The following is a 17,227-nucleotide window of genomic DNA, read 5'->3' as shown; positions in this document are numbered from 1 at the left end:
ATACCATTCATTCTCTCGAAACAGCTTAAAAAGAACACCACTCGTATGACTACAAAGCATTACACAGCACAATAATTCATTTAGGACGATCGTCATTTAAGATAACGAGCATCACTTTCTCACAGGCACCACAGACCACTGAAAAGGAATCCCCTGCCCTCAATGGCTCGATAAAAAGGTAATCTAGCATTTCTCTACCTCAAGCGATCTTCATTTAATTACTATCCAATACCACAAGGTGGATGCCACAAGGCTATGTCCTGCAGACATCACAATACATAGGTAAAGATGTCAAGTAATGGCCATCCTCTTGGCAACTGCATAAAAACACCATCTTACAAGTTTTGAATTGCAACTTGCAGCTCAGCTGGTTCACACACCTAAATACAGCAGTTAATGATTTTGCAAGTTCTCCTAGAGGAGAACTCGCGCACAATTTTAAATTCAACTATTAGAACCTGATGGGAAGAGTTTTCTGGAGGCTCTTCAGAATGCAACGTATCCTTACACGGCACATTTCAAGGTAAGAATGAGCTCTTCTTAAAAAGAAATGAAAAATTAATAAACACAACTCAAGGCTACAGGTAGGCGCCCATCAACCAGTTTTGAGAACTGAAGCCTCATTGAGGTGACACAAACTGTTGCCTTACACTGCTGGGGACCCCATCATCCGAGAAGGAGACCACACTCTTCCCATTCAACAGCAGGTTGATGCCACAGACCGAAGAGCAGAGACTTGCAAGCAGAGGCATCAAAACGCCAGCAGCCATGGACCTGGCAGTTGTATCTGTGAGGGACTAAACTACTGCTGCGCTAGCTCCCTGCCCTCCTGAACATGAAGTGCTGCCCTTCTGAAGTCTTGTTTGGGAAGGACGCCGTGCAGACATACCTGCAAAAGTGTAAAGTACGTGCTGTGTACCGTACCCTGCTGCAGGTAAGAGGAAGATTTTGTTTAATGCAGAAATTAGTCAGTTTAAAGTATACATACAATTACAACCGAGCAGGTAATACATGGGATTGCACATAGTTAGATGAGGTGGTTGAGAAACTGGAGGCACTGTCAAGAGGGATGTGAAAATAGTCCAATTTGTGTCTGCATTAAATGAAAACTTGAACACTCACCTTAATCAAAATGAAAAGGCAAACAATACATACAGAGTAGGTGGGTGTGTATTTTGATAGTCTGTCATGCTAGTAGTATGTGTGCTATAAGAATGGCCGGTTTTATTTCATTGTCCTTCTCATTTAGTTTTCCCTCAGGCTTTGCTGCTCTGTCCTAAGACTGTGGACAGAGCTGCCAGCAGGTTTGTGTCTTTCAGCTGAGGTAGAGATCCTCTAAGTCAGGAGCATTCGTTAGACTTGGGTCTTGCTTCAAGTTCATCATGAAGTTTCTTCAAATACAAGCACGTCATGAACACTGGAAACAAATCTTACTTTGTTATCAGTCGGACACTGTAACGACCTAACAGGATATAGTTTTACAAAACAGAAGATGCACCATTGCTTAAGGCCAAACACAAATGGGGGACAGGTCAAATGCACGCAAATCATCGAGCACGAAAGAACGCTGCTGCTTGAGGTCACTGTGAAGAATTGGGAAACCTCCAAATCATAGGCCTTACATACTGCATTTGTTGGAGAGACAGTGGAGTGGCTGCTTACACACATTCCTCACATGTGGCCAATGAGTGATAGCGGGCTAGCTGAGCCCAGCATAATCTGGTACTCTACAGACCTGACGGGGTGATCTCTAAAAGTACCCCTACAGTCGAAGTGAAATGGAGAAGTGCGGATTGTCTGTCTGTGATTACCACTATTTGCATTTGTAGCTTGCAGACCGCTTTTCGCAATACACGTCCAGACCGACAAGGCATTAGGAGGCACAAATACCATTGGTGAAAAGTAGCATCGGTGGCCAGTTGGCACGGAGGGAAGGAATGGCTAAAGTGGTAATAAGTTAACAAAAACAATAAATAAATGGATATAGTATTTTCCAGACGAGGCTACAATATTGCTGAGACTGTCTTCCGTCCATAAAGGAGTACAGGCGGGTTGAAAGGCTCGAGCGACGTATGCGTCCATCTGATGGCAGCGAGGCAGGGGTAAAGGAAAGATTTTGCAATGGTCAATTTTTTATCTACGTTTCATGGTTCCTGGCAGGACTGTAGGTTGAAGAAGCAGAAGGCGAATAAACCAAAGCATGGAGTTAGCAGTCCATACCACTTTCATCACTCTCGCACCAGTCCGAGGGGGCATCTGTGCCGAAGAAACGGTCCCCAAAATTACCTATTCAGAGGAAAGAACACAGGAGACAGTTGAAGGCATGTTTAACTCTCTATAACAGCAAACTAATATACAAAGCTCAGTCTTGTCCCTTTATTATTTGGAAAGCTCCCCCTCCCCCCAAATTATTTGCAACTCTGCTGTTGGATGTGTGTATATTGCCTGAACAAAGCCCAAGACTATTTGAGCACAGCCCACAGATAACCCAACTCGACCATTCAAAGGCCTTTTTGGTGTCCAGTAGTATAAAAGCCATTTGATCATCTGATGCTCGAACCCTGTCAAACAGGGTGATTAACAGCCTGATGTGGTCAGTGGTTCCTCTACCAGAGATAAAACCATGTTGCCTTGGAGATACCAATTTACCGATAAACTTGGACCCAGGACACTGGTACCTGCTGTCCTCCCTGCACTTCTCTGAAGATGTTTAATCAATCCTCCTCCATCACAGAATTAAACACTTTTTAAAATTCCAACTGAATTTTGTCTGCGCCTAAGGCCTTTCCCACTGGAAATGCAGTGCGCGTTTCCTTGATTCCCTCCACCTTAAGTGGGGTATCTAAAGCAGCCTGTTCCTCGTCATCAAGCCTACGCCCATTGATAAATTCAAGATGCTGCTCAATTTCGTCCTCAGTAGGCGAACTCCATCACCCAAGGCGCTACCTCTATTACCTTCCATAAAAGGGGGAATCCACCTATTCATATATAACGACCAGGTCTGCGTTAGTTCTTTGCCTGACGAAATCTGCAATTCTATAATCATGGGACAATGATACGAAAATGTCCGTGGTTACTTCTCAATCTCCCCTCCCCCCCGACTAACATTGTGAAGATTAAAAAACATGTATCTTGTGATGGGCTGAAAAGAATGTGTAGCCTGGATTTGGGGGTTTTAATCTTTCCAAAACATTTAGAAGCCCGTGAATTGACAGAAGTTGCTGTACCGCCTGAAAAACCCTGGGTTTCCTACCCACATTATATCCAGATGATGACCATCCTAAACCACTTCCAATATGTATTCAAATCCCCACAAAACGTTACCGGGTTTCCCATGAGGCCAGTTCAGTATTTATACAAACCATTACTGCCGGATCATCCATGTTAGACCCATAAATAGAATAAATGGTAACAGCTAAACCAGCCAACCGGCACTCTAACAAAACCCATCGGCCATATTTGTCAGAAAGTTTCCTTTTCACCTCACACAAATTCCTGCATGCCAAGACTGCTATCCCCCTTGTGGTTGTCATCTGCACAGTATGTACCAGTAAAGTGTAGATCAGAGTTTCAAATAAATATTGCCTTGCCCCTTCTATATGTGTCTCCTGCATACAAATTAAGTCTGCTCTCAGTAATTTTAGGCCATCTACATTTCTCCTTTTGGATCGGCTATTCCACCCGCTCATTAATTGTACCAATATGTAATTTCCTTACTCAAGACCTTTTAATATGTAACAAACAGCCCACATCTCACCAACCAAAATAGTACTGTATCTTACAGCATTGAGGAATAATTGAAACCAGAGCTCATATTTCTTATGTTTACATTTTCTTGCATCTCCTTTTGTGTTAACACCCCCAGTCACCCTTCCAAACTTTCCTGCCGCCTCCCCATCCTCTACCTGCCCCTGCCCCCATTTCCGATCCTCATCGACCACATCCTCTCCCCCACCCACTCTCCTTCCTTTCACTGGAAGCAATCAGACCCTCACTGGTCTGAATGATGGAACGCGTGCCTCCATTCTTTCCCAGCCATACAAATATAGTTTCCCCTATACCCTCCTGAGGGTGGAGAAAACAGAACAAAAAAATGGGGAACAAACAGAAGAGAAATCAACAAAAATAAAAAAACATCTCGAAACAGACCTAGAAATACAAAATGTGGATATAGCAAGCACTCGGAGGCGGGCAGAAATCAGAGCACGGACTTAGCCCTTAGGGAACCTCAAAGGCTGGTTTCTAAATCTTTAGTCCTTTAGCCTAAGCTCTAGATACTCTTAGCCTTGAATTCTGAAATAAATGTGTGTGTTATTTTTAAAGTCTCTCTTAAGTCGAGCAGGAGTCATGGAGTACATCTCTGCCCCTTTCTCCTGACATGGTTTCATATGTTGTCTAAGTCTCCAACATCTCTTTAGGACTTTACTGAAGGTACACACAAATGTGCTTTCGACTCTTTGCTGCTTTGGCAGAGTTACTGTCTCTGCTAACGTAAATTTAAGATGTCTTCTTTTGTGAGAGTTGAAGCACTGTTTCTTGAGAGAAAGCTCAGTAGGCGACCAACAAAAACTCCTGTGCACCTGTTCTGTTGCACAAATTATCCAGGCCAGACGTCTCAAGGGGATGGCCTGATTCAGGACTTGGGAGGCAGGCAAGAACTTCTTAAAGACAATAATATGGATCGGTTCTCCGTCACCACCCTCGACTGGTGAAACCTCAAACTCAGTTGAGTTTGCCATGCTAACCACCAATCTTAATTTGAAATGGTATTGTTTTACTCAAACTGATATAATGCACAATCACTTGACAGACACCAACTTCAAATCTTGAATCCACTTCTGCTTACTTTCCCACTAAAGTTTTGACCCTGATCAACCTTTGAAATGAAATTAGTTCCTGAAAGTGTCCTAGATTGTTCCCCTAAAATCCGCCAAGACATTTGCTCCCTAATCTCCAGATCACTCGCACTAAAAGAAAAATCCAATGTCACTCCTACAGGAGGCCAACCTTGCAAATGATTTATGTACATATAAAAGAGCCATTTCTGTAACAAAAAGCGCTTCTACTTTAACAAAATTAAAATTGCACCGGTATTTAATGCTGACAGTCAAAATTCTAAACAAACTTCACTCAAACCTGGGTCCTGGTACAGAGACCCTTCCGTCTCAGGAAAGACACAAACACTCAAACCCAGGTATTATACACCGAGACATCATCCTAGCCAAGCTAAAAGTAAATGCACCCTCTAAGGCCTGAGTAAGCAGAGCCTGGCTCTGAAACCCCACCAAGAACAGTACTCAAAACTTTCACTTCATCTCCAGACCGCAAACCACCTCTGCCATCATCATGAAACCCTGCAAATCCTTCTAGAATTTTAGGTACAGTTATTAACATCCCTTTCTCACATTCCTTCTTCCATGTCTGTGAAAAACATGGATCCACCTTTTATTAAAGAAGCAATTCCTACCTCACTTTGCTACTTTGATTTCTCAGACAATATCAAACATAATATTTCTTTCAAATATAATTAAGAACATCACAATTATTGACCTCATCTGGAATCATTTAACATATTAGGTGACTAGAGGTTGGTTTTGTCCAGAGACACCTGGTACAAAAGCAATTTTTACCGGTTGGTGAAAAGGACATTTCCTTGCAAGTCCTCCCAACAAAATTTACCAAACTGCACAATGACAGTCTAGGCTGTCAAATGTGACTACAATAACCCATCATGCCAGCAAAGGTTTGAGGCCATTACTTGTCATCCTCTTCCAAGTCGCCATCACAATGTTTTTGGCATAGAAGGTCTTGTTTAACTTGATGGTTTCCCAGATTTAATACTTTTCTCTGTTCTCTTTAATCAGTATAACACACCCCTTCATGGCTTACTCACTACTCGACGTAAACCTTCACTACCCATTCAGAATGCTACCACTTGTTTATCAATAGCTCCAGGGAAGATGAATTCACTTCCGACAATCCTTTCTTAGCAGAAAAAGCTTGGATGTATTACAACAAGCGAAAAAGCATAAACCGTTAATAAACAGAGCCCTTCTTTACTAGCAAACATTAACTAACCATCAGATTACCAAATTCACCAATCGCCTTCTACACAAGGTGAAACCCGTTTATTGGATCTTCAACTAGGAATCAACCATTAACCATGAGAAGATTTTTTTTTTTTATAGAACAATTTTTATTAAAGTTAAAGCACAGAGTCATTATTACAGTGTCACATTTCAGTTCAATTGCTATGCAGTAGAATACAGCAGTGTTTGCGTACCACAGATATTTAAGGAATTGGAAGGTCACTGTCCTGATTTCTCCTCATCGCCACATCTTCTGTTGGAGAAGTGCAGATTACCCCCCTAAAAGCATTCCATCCTCCCCATTTTATGTCCCACTTCTTAGGGCAGCCCGTCGTATAGACCCCCTTCTCTGCAATCATACATCTATCCATCTCTGCCACCCACCCAACCGTCAATGGTCGTTTTTTGGATCCCCATAGTATCGCTATAGCCCGTTTTACCAGCAGGTATCCCAGTGCAAACCATTGCTGTTCTATGTCTGTCAGGTCGATGGCCTCCCAGATATTTAGAATCCCCAGTTGCGGCGAAACAACCACGATATTCACAATATGAGAATGTAATACGGTTGCCACAGTGCGTCACCTGAAATAGACGTTCTTGTTCTTCCAAACTACTCCATCATAAGGCTCGATCGCAACGAAAAGGCCAGGGGTGGGATCGCATGCATCCCAGTATATCCTTCATAGGAACGCCCTTCCAAAGAGATCGCCTGTTCTCCTGTGAATACGTGGGGGTGGAAGTTTGCACAGCAGACAGATCCTTAGCTAAATTCCACCTCGTCCATCACCCTCCTGGTGACAACCAGTTACTCACCGAGGAAATCATAGAAGCCATCACTTGGAGCAATTTCATAACCCTACGTGAAGCTGAGATTCATACAATCATCGTCAATGAAACTTACTTCACATTTTGGGAATCGTATGCCTTCAAAACTTGTGAAGGACTTGAGACTTCTTTTCTCCCCTCTTTGGACAACGATAGTGAACTTCTCCCTAATTCAAGGCAAAATCCCAACCTGCCTAAGACCGGGCAAGTGACACCTCCACTAAAATAAAACAGGCACCAACACCTAAACAACTTTCGCCTGGTATGGAATATCCCGTTCCTCTTAAAGCTGCAGGAAAAATTTGTCCATAATACACTATGCCAATAAATCAAAAAATTTAACCTGCTAGATGAGTTCCAATCTGGTTTCAGACCCGGGCAGAGTACTGAGACAGCAATCCTACATATGATGGATGACACACCCAAAATCCATGACCAGAATGATTCATGCCTACTGATCCTCCTCGACCTGCCGTAAGCTTTCGACACAATCAATCAGTCACAAAAGACACTTGGAGCTACTGGAACACAGAATGGGAATGTTTGGCACTGTGCTTCATTGGTTCACCTCTTTTCTCCACAATCTATCTCAATAAATTAAAATAGGACACTCACTTTTGAACCTATCCCAGGGTAGTGCAAGGATCCCCCCATCCCCCACTCTGCTGACTGCTATATTGAACCACTAAAAGAGATCCTCAAACAAACAACCCTATCTTATCACATGTACGCAAAGGACACTGCTGTACCAAAGTATCTCATCCCTGGAAGATCTCTTAAGGCTAACTAACACACCGCTGAAGACCCAATTCTTGTTATCAGAGAACCACCTCAAATTGAATGCACAGAAAACCGAATTCCTACTCATATCCCCACCACGCATCTCCACACCAGCCGAGGAGTGGGTTACCCATTTTAGTGCCCTCAACTGCAAACCTGCTGTCAGAGTCAATGAAGTCCCTCGGGATAATGCTGGACAAAAACCTCAACATACAGGCACACATCAGTCAGCCACAACAATAGCTTTTGTCCAAATGAATCTCAGGAAGATAAAATCATATATACCACCTCCAGATTTCAAGATGCAGTACAGTCCCTAGTAATCTCCAGAGTAGAATACAGGAATACTACCTTAAAACTGCAAAAAGCAAGAACGGCTCCTCTCCAGGTAACACTCAACATGGCAGCAAGATTGATCACAGGCGTGAGATGCTTCAACCACATCACTCCCTCTCTCTCTCAAATCTATACAGTGGCTCCCTTTTGAAGGCAAGATCCAGTTAAAAATAGCCAGGTTAACCCACAAGGCCCGTCACCCTTGAAACACATACATATCTGCCACAGAAACTCAAGAAATAAGGAAGCAGCCGCTCCCTCAGAATGCTATCTCCATCCTGCTAGAACCTCCAAGACATAGAAAAAAATAATACTTATGACCTCACCTTCTCAGGGTTTGGCACAAGAATTTGGAACTTGCTGCCTCTAGAAACATAGGTAATGTCCTAATTTGCTTCCCTTTAGAAAGATGCCAAAATGATCTTATTTAACAGATGTTTTCCTTAAGATCTACTGCCAGGGCATACCTGACCAATCGGTCACAGTAGACACCGGAAAGGTCGGCTAGGAGAAACCATACGCGCTATATATACAGACTGCTTGTATAACACGAGTTGTGTCTCCTCACCTAAAGTGGCTTTGGAAGGTGTCTAGATCGTTTTTCCTCTTCCTTTGATTTATCCTTTCAAGTTATTATTACGTAGTAGCGGGAAGGGAATTTTCTTCCATTATGTGCAGTGCTCCGATACCTTGGGCCTTGTTTGTGCTTTATTAAACTATAATAAAATAAAAAATAATGTTCTGGTAGAGCCATTACGACATTCTAGTTCAGAGCACGGTAGTGTATCAGAATTGTATTTATATAGTTCTTACTATCTATTACTGAGGACGTATTGAAGCACTTTAAGGCGATTAACATGCTACTCTGGAACCCAAGGCTACGGGGTAATAAATTGGTTAATAGGATTAGCAGTGCGCTCTCAGTGAAACCATCTCAAGTATGTATTCCGGTTTCGTTGCGTTAAATTCAATTAGTAGGAGTGAAGTGTGATCATTCGTGGGGACCATGCAAGTTCATGCAACTGGTTAGTGGGATGAATAGACTGAGGAGACTGGGTATTGTTAAGTTTCAGGGACATGGTTTCAAAAGGGAGGTTGTGATCTTCGAAATAAGGAATGAGCAATTTGGAGAAATACAAGAAAAGAGATTAAGGCAGACAGGCATGCAACTTAGTGAAAAAGTTACTTGCCTTCAGTAACGCCTTATCTGGTTGAGACTATCTAGCTGCAGATTCCTTAACTTAGAATTATCCCCAGGCGGCAGACTGGATCTGGAAATTATTCTTGAGCAGTACTCCTGGGCAGCGGCCAATGGCTTGTTTGTGCCCGAAGGGATGTACGCGGTGCTTATAGAGATTCCACCCCAGCATACCAACGTCAGTTTCTTTACACTACTTCCACACCAGCAGCGCGGAGTCACGAAGAACACTGACCACTGGTGTGAAAAACTAGGGCTTTGGAAGGGGACAGCTCTATCCTTAGAAATCAGTTTGCAGAGCGGGGATGATGGGTGGGTCGGTAAGGAATCTGGGACTAGACAGATTTTACTAGATGAGGCTTTACCAAAGGTAAGTAATTTGTTCATCTGATATAGACTTCTAGCCACAGATACCTTACCTTAGAATAGATACCCAAGCAATACCTCCCTGGAGGTGGGTCTGCGAAACTGTTTCACATTGAAGTCCTGCAGGACCAGACAAGCAAAGTGTCCAACCCGACGGGAGTGACTGTCCAGGCAGTAATACTTAGTCAACGTGTGCAGAGAAGGCACGCTGCTGTCCGGCATATGTCCGCGATCGGAACTTCATGTTCTAGCACAGTAGTTGCAGCCTTCACTCTGGTGAAATAAGCACACAAGTCCTCAGGGAGTTGCTTCTTGGTCAATGCGCAGCAGATCTTAATGCAGAGCACGATCCATCGAGAGATGGTTCATTTCTGCATGGCCTTCCCTTTCTTCGCTCTGACACACCCCACAAAGAGATGGTGGTTCACCTGGTACTCCTTTGTGCAGTTAAGGTAGAACGACAACCCTCTTTTTGGGTTCAGCTGGTGGAATAGCTCTTCTTCCTTAGATGGATGTGGCGAAGCATAAAATGTAGGCAGAGTGATGGGCTGGCCAACATGAAAGGGAGTGACAACTTTTGGCAGGAAGGAAACTTTAGTGCAAGGAACCAGCTTGTCTGGTAAGATTTTCAGGTACGGAGGCTTAGATCACAAAGCCTGAAGCTCACTGACCGACCCTTCAGTCAAATGTTATCACCACGAGGAAGGCTGTCTTGATGGTAAGGAGCTGAGAGGACTGTTGTGCAGGGGCTCGAAAGGAGCGCACATCAGAAAACAGAGCACGAGATTAAGGTCCCACTGAGGCATGATGAAGGGGGTAGGAGAACAGGTGTTGCAGGCCTTTCAGAAACCTATTTACAACATGGGATATGAACAGGGATGGCTGATCTGGCATCCGCAGAAAGGCTGAGATGTACGAGTTACTTACTTTCGGTAACTATGTATCTGGTAGAGATGTTGTCTAGCCGCAGATTCCTGAACTTAGAATATCCCCAGGCGTGAGACTGGATCCGAATTATTTTTTTGCAGCAGCACCTCTGCACGCCGGCACACGACCCCGCCCTGACATCGTCCACATACGTGACGTCAGCGAGGTCACATAAGTCCCTCCCGGCGCGCAGACGTCAGTTTTCTTCTGAGAAACTTTTCCGCGACAACACGGAGCCACCAACAAAAAAACTGTGAAAGTATGGGAACAGTGTGCGAGGGATGAAAATCCGTGAATAAATAAGGAGGATGGTGCAAGACACCATCGTAAAAGACAGAATTAGACACTGCCTACATATAAGTGAAAAAGCCGCGAGAAAGAACCCCGCAAGCTAAGTGAAGGCCCTTCCCAAGTGCAACAAAGGAAGAATATCTCAACAGACAGAAATAGACTGATTACCATGTAGAACAGACAGAAATAGACTGTTAGTACCATGTAGAACTGTGTCGTCTAGCGAGAACGGAGCACAGAGAGAACAGTCCACCGCAGGAAGGTATGAAAAGACTGGCACTGCCCCTATAGTAATGGAGGTCTGAAACAGAGGTCAACAGATCCCCAAAGACAACGACTGTAAAGGAGACCAGAACCCTGAGCCAATAGAGAAGATGGGTGGGAGGGAAGACAGCAGGAGAAGATAAGAAAATGAAGAGGAATTTCCTGGTGAAGGTTAATCAAAAGGCACCATTTTACAGGTAAGAAACCCTTGAGAGGGAGTCAGCTGTACTGTGGCATATGTCAAAGGGACGCAACAATGTGAGCACCCATGAGCGAAAAACCAATGTCAACTGTAAAAGGGGCTAGCTGAGAACCCCACTTGGCAAGGTCCTCGCAGAACAGGGAGGCTGGGTGGACGTTAAGGAATCTGCGGCTAGAGAATGTCACTACCAGATACATTGTTACCAAAGGTAAGTAACTCATACATCTGATAGAGACATCCAGCCGCAGATCCCTTAACTTAAAATATATACCACAGCCATACCCCAAAGAGGAGGTGGGTCTGCGACAGAACAACAGAAAGCGCCAAGCATTTGAGCCGGCAATAGAGTGACGGACAATGGGGAAGGCTGTGGAGGAACAGCCAGACAGCGACCCAAATAGCTCGGAAGAGCAAAAGATAACGGGATGCAAGACATCCCAAAAATGCCATAATGGTGCTACACCATACCTGTTTAAGCATGAGAGGTAGAAACTGCACCAGCCATATACCAGAACAAAAGAAAGAGGAAGAAGGACCACTCTCAGCGTAATGACGCACTATGTGAACATCGACCAAAGGTTGAGAAGAAACATGAAGAGATGCAACCAGAGCCTACCATGCTAGCCCACGGAGGGAAGGCCGGAGATGCTTCAGCCAAGAACCAAAGGACAAGAGATAGAAATAAGCAATGTTTTTAGAATTGCAGGCAAAGACAAGAAATACGCCAAGTGCACACCCAGTCCCAAAAGGGGAAACAGGGGCGAACAGTAACAATCTGAAGCAAGATGATGCAGGCCACTACAGAGGCATGCACATAGCAAACAGCCACAGAGACCATACATAAGGTGGTGTAGCTAAAAGAAGCATAAGGCTGCTTGACCAAACAGCGGTCAGAGCAAGGCAGGGTGTAGATCTGGGACGCCAAATTAGAAGAGCCGTCCCGCACGCCCAGCTGATATAACGTAGGGAGAGCTTAAGGAAGAAGGCACAGCCGCCAGCCGAAGGAAGGTGCAGCAAAGGCACCAAAGTACTAAGGTGTAGAAACGTAGGAATAATCGCAGAATTTCAGACCACACCCTCTGACTGAAAGGAAAGTAACCCTTGTCCAGAAGAGAAAATCGTTCAGTAACTGAACACAAAGAAGGGAGAAGTGTAAAACCGGGTAACCACCCCAATAAGCGGAACGCATAAAGGGCTTTATTGATAATGCCGCATGCATCAGTGAAAAGCTCCCTGAACATGGAGACTTCGGACTAGACCTTGCAGCCTCGAATAGAGGCGAAGAGTTGAGAAGAAGAGTACCCATGGAACTTGTATATACACCTAATTATAGATATATATAGCAAAAACGGCTAAACCAGCCACAACCATGCAACATGGCTGTAGAGGAACACACCTGGCGCCGTAATGGCAGACGGAGCTGCCTTGAAAGTGTGAGGAATGCCCCAAAAACCTCCGACGGAGGAGAGTGAAGCAAATAAGCAAAATGACCACAGATGTATAGAAGATGACGTCAAGGCACAACATTGAGCACCATACAACGGCTGATAAGAGCACCAGAGGACGCCTAGAGGCCAAAGGAAGTCTTAGGCCAGGTGATATAAGCAGAGCTATTTAACAAGTACCCCACACAGAGTATGCACACCCCAACAACGGGGAACACGTTTATTAGGGCAGCCACAGTCAGAGGAACAATCCGTGGAACACTGCCACAGTAGGCTTATTCGCCAGTTAAAAAACACTTAATGTATCCAAAGGATGCTAAATGAAAGGGTAATCACCTCCGATGCTAAGGAAGACTTGAGGCTTACATCAGGTTGTTAAATAAAAAGGGTACCACCTCAGGACAAACGCTTGAGGAAGACAGGTCTAAGGGGGGTTGTGAAAGCCCGCAAGTAGGCGCTGGACAGCAGAGTCAGCGTGTGCATCAAATAATAAAACTCTATCAAAGGGTAAATCAACAAGACTCTCCCGGATATTTTCCGAGAAGACGCTATCCTGTAACCAAGCATGGTGCCGCAAGGCGACTGAACCAGCCATAGCCCGGATTAAGGAATCAGCAGTATCCAAGGCAGAGTGGATCGTAAACTCAGCAAGGTCACGGCCATCCCAGAGAAGATGAAGCAAGTCAACATGAGCGCCTTCAGTGCTGGTGGAGATCAAAGACTCTGCAGAGTCCCACAGGGCAGAGGTAGCCAGAGCCAGGACACACACTGTATTTAGTGACCTTAGTGCAGCACTTGTGGAGGCAAAGATGTTCCGACCCCATAACTCAAGCCATCTGGACTCCTGGGAGGGAGGAAGCAATAGCCAGGGCAAGGAAGGGCAGGCAATTGGTTATGTTATGTTATATTTAATTTGTACAGCGCACGGCTACGCGAAAGTGTCCCGGCGCTTGCTTCAGAAAAGAAAGAGAAATGCACATCAAAGACTAAACAAGCATTTACAATGCAATGGTCTCGGCATTGTTAAAGTTAGAGCTATTGGCATTGCTCATGACATAATTTTTGTTTATGTTTTTGTTTGTAACCCCTTCAGTGCCACGCCCTTTCCCCCTCCTGTGCCGGGCGTTGCACTAGTGGGTGGGGTTCATGACGAGATAGTCTCGTCATGGGCACAGCGCAACCGTGCTCCATGACGAGACTATCTCGTCATGGGCACTGAAGAGGTTAAAACATTTAAAGAAACGGCATTGTTATTTACAATGTCAATAGCTTAATCACTCTCAAATGCGAGACCTATTGCATTTGCACCCACACAGGGAGCCACACACACAAAGCCACCCACACACACAGAGCCACCCACACACACAGAGCCACTCACATAGAGCATGCTGCGGGCTCCCGCTGGGCGGCCAGCCTCCCCTCCGAGGCTCTGTGCAGCAGCGTAGGTGCCTCACCTCTCTCACTGTCCGAGCACCACTACCCTATTGGGTGCCTGTGGCAGGGAGACCTTTCTTTAGGGAACCTGATCGCCATTCTTTTGGGCTCTTTGCTGGCGCCAGCTCCATGGCTTAAGACCTGGGCATGCTCGGGTTTCCTGGGGATTGCAGCTTCCCGGTGAGAGATAAAGGCCTCTCTTTGTCCTCCCGCAAACAATCGTCATTTGTCCGAGGATGTCCTGAGCAGAGCAGGCTCCTCCTATTGTAGTTTGTGGTCGTGTTGGGGGAGGGGGGGACAGTATTTATTTTTTCACATTAGATATTTGAGTGCAATAGAAGAGAAGCACGCAGATCGGAAAGTCGGGCGAAGAGGGTAATGGCAAACGTGTCAGAAAGGGAGACAGGAGGAAGTTGCAAGAGTGTGGAAAGGGGGCAAGGAGTCTCTTATGATGTGTATGAAAAAGCCGTGAGGTGGATTTGAGACTACCAAGGTGTGTGTGGTTCAGAGCAGAGCTTCCGGTACCGGCACTCTTTCTTTAACAAATTTGGTGGATATATTTACCCTGCTTACCGCTTGCACGCAGGGTCTGACCTGCAGTTATTTATATGACAGACGGACGGTAGTAACCAAGCACGAAGCCACGTGTTAATTGTCGGGGTTAAACCGTCTCGCGTTGCTTTTGGGAGGAACCGTGAGTTTTAGACCTGCTTCCACAAGAGGACAGTGGGGGGAAGGGAGAAGGGGCAAATCACTTAATCTCTTCGTGCCTGAATGTCTAATGTAAATACGGTGCTATGTAAAGCGCTCCAATACCTTCGGGTCGAGTTCGTGCTATATAAATATGGAAAAAAAAAGAAAAAATACCCTACCCCCGCGCGCACACAACAGTCACATGAGGTCTTAAATGGTCAGATGGATCACGATTGGTGGAGTAATACGAGGGTCACGAAAACTCATGGGAAATGTAGTTACGTTTTCTGTTTATGTTGATTGGCTGCTGTGTTTAATTAGGTAAAAGAGTTTAATCAAGTAAAAGAAAGAGAAGCAATAATCCGAAGCCTCCGTCCTGACTTAACATGCATTTTAAACCACATCGCCGACCCCGTGTCCACTGTATCAAGGATGAAAGGCCCATACTTTTTATACACACTCAGACAGCTTTTATGTTCGCGGCCGAAATGAGTTTCACTTTCATGTTTTATTAACATGACCCAGCAGATGACGCTTACCATGAGGCTCGCGATGTACAGCAAACACATTCTTCATGGTAATGACGCGGAGGCAGAAAATGGCAATCGTATGTAAACTATTCGCTGTACGGTGTTTGCGTGAATTAGTCTCCGATGCGAACAGTCTTAATGGCACAGCGGATTGGTAATTTATTCACAATGAATAATGCGTTTGCCCTGCCTCTCCATTTCAACTTGTGGAACCGGAGAGTCACCCTTGTATCCACAAAGAACAAGCACACCAATGCCTTTCTCCGAGGTGAAAGCAGAAATGCCTCGGAGAAAGGCAGCGGCATTTTCGGATTCGGGGGCGTGTTTTCGGACTCGGGGGCGTGTTAAACACGCCCTGAGAAAACTTGCAAAAAACACGCCCCCGAATCCGAAAAGGACGGGGCCTGTTCGGAGAGACAATCCTCTTCTCCAATGGCTGGCCAGCATTCAAGAGGCCAGCCAATGGAGAAGAGGGGCGGGTTCAAGCCCCTCTTCTCCAAAACACTCCAAAACATTAAATCTCGGACCGAGACTGCGCAAGCGCAGCCTTCGAGCCGAGACCTAAAAAGCAACGTTTTTAGTTTTTTCTTAGCAGAAACCAAAGGAAATGATGGACGGAGTGTTGAACATTGCAAGCACTCACCCCCAGTCAACTGATCTGGGTTTAATCCATCACCGTTCTTTAGCCCACTCTGCCACCCCAGTTCAGACATGGCCATATGCTAATCAGTCTGACCCTGTGCCTCATGGGAACAGTCCAGCCCGAACTGCCAAGCCATGTCTTCCCTGGACCGGAAACAAGCTTCCTAGGACCGGTTTCTGGCATTTCAGCCGTCTTCAGCCAGGCTTGCTTGAATCCAGTGGCAAAGTGAGCAAGGGACTCACGTCTGAGCATACCCTGCCAACTTATGGCGAACAAAGCAGAAACCAAAGGAAATGATGGACGGAGTGTTGAACATTGCAAGCACTCACCCCCAGTCAACTGATCTGGGTTTAATCCATCACCGTTCTTTAGCCCACTCTGCCACCCCAGTTCAGACATGACCATATGCTAATCAGTCTGACCCTGTGCCTCATGGGAACAGTCCAGCCCGAACTGCCAAGCCATGTCTGCCCTGGACCGGAAACAAGCTTCCTAGGACCGGTTTCTGGCATTTCAGCCGTCTTCAGCCAGGCTTGCTTGAATCCAGTGGCAAAGTGAGCAAGGGACTCACGTCTGAGCATACCCTGCCAACTTATGGCGAACAAAGCAGAAACCAAAGGAAATGATGGACGGAGTGTTGAACATTGCAAGCACTCACCCCCAGTCAACTGATCTGGGTTTAATCCATCACCGTTCTTTAGCCCACTCTGCCACCCCAGTTCAGACATGACCAAACTGGAACGGCATGGTGAGCAAAAAAACGATGGATTTAGGCCCAGATCTCTGTACTGGGGTGAATGTATGACATTGTTCTGCATTCTGTCCATCAACTGTTTTGTTTGCATTTGTCACCCCGAGTGGGAAGGGTATGCCCAGACGCGGGTCCCTTGCTCTCCATGCCACTGGAATCAAGCTATCCTGGCTGAAGAGGGGTGAAACCCCGAAACCGGTCCTAGGATGCTTGTTTCCTGTCCAGGGAGGACCTGGCTTGGCAGTTCGGGCTGGACTGTTCCCATGAGGCACAGGGTCAAGACTGATTTGCATATGGCTGGGTTCAAACTGGAACGGCATGGTGAGCAAAAAAACGATGGATTTAGGCCCAGATCTCTGTACTGGGGTGAATGTATGACATTGTTCTGCATTCTGTCCATCAACTGTTTTGTTTGCATTTGGCACCCCGAGTGGGAAGGGTATGCCCAGACGT

The 17,227-nt window shown here is 45.5% G+C and overlaps 1 protein-coding gene across 3 annotated transcripts in view; it reads right to left on the bottom strand.

Moving 5' to 3' along the window:
- Positions 1-1,038: 1,038 nt before the first annotated feature.
- Positions 1,039-17,227, bottom strand: part of LOC146822157 (uridine-cytidine kinase-like 1) — a 280,047-nt gene continuing 263,858 nt past the window's right edge. For all 3 annotated transcript variants that reach the window (XM_085613282.1, XM_085613281.1, XM_085613284.1), the window contains exon 15: positions 1,039-2,286. In XM_085613282.1, the coding sequence (XP_085469408.1) occupies positions 2,207-2,286 (80 nt within the window). In that variant the 3' untranslated portion in view covers positions 1,039-2,206. The remainder of the gene's footprint in view (positions 2,287-17,227) is intronic.

Source organism: Triturus cristatus, chromosome 6, assembly GCF_964204655.1.
Source record: "Triturus cristatus chromosome 6, aTriCri1.1, whole genome shotgun sequence".
NCBI classification, from domain to species: domain Eukaryota; kingdom Metazoa; phylum Chordata; class Amphibia; order Caudata; family Salamandridae; genus Triturus; species Triturus cristatus.
Note: the sequence above shows the minus strand (reverse complement) of the source record. Positions and strands in the feature narration are given on the sequence as shown.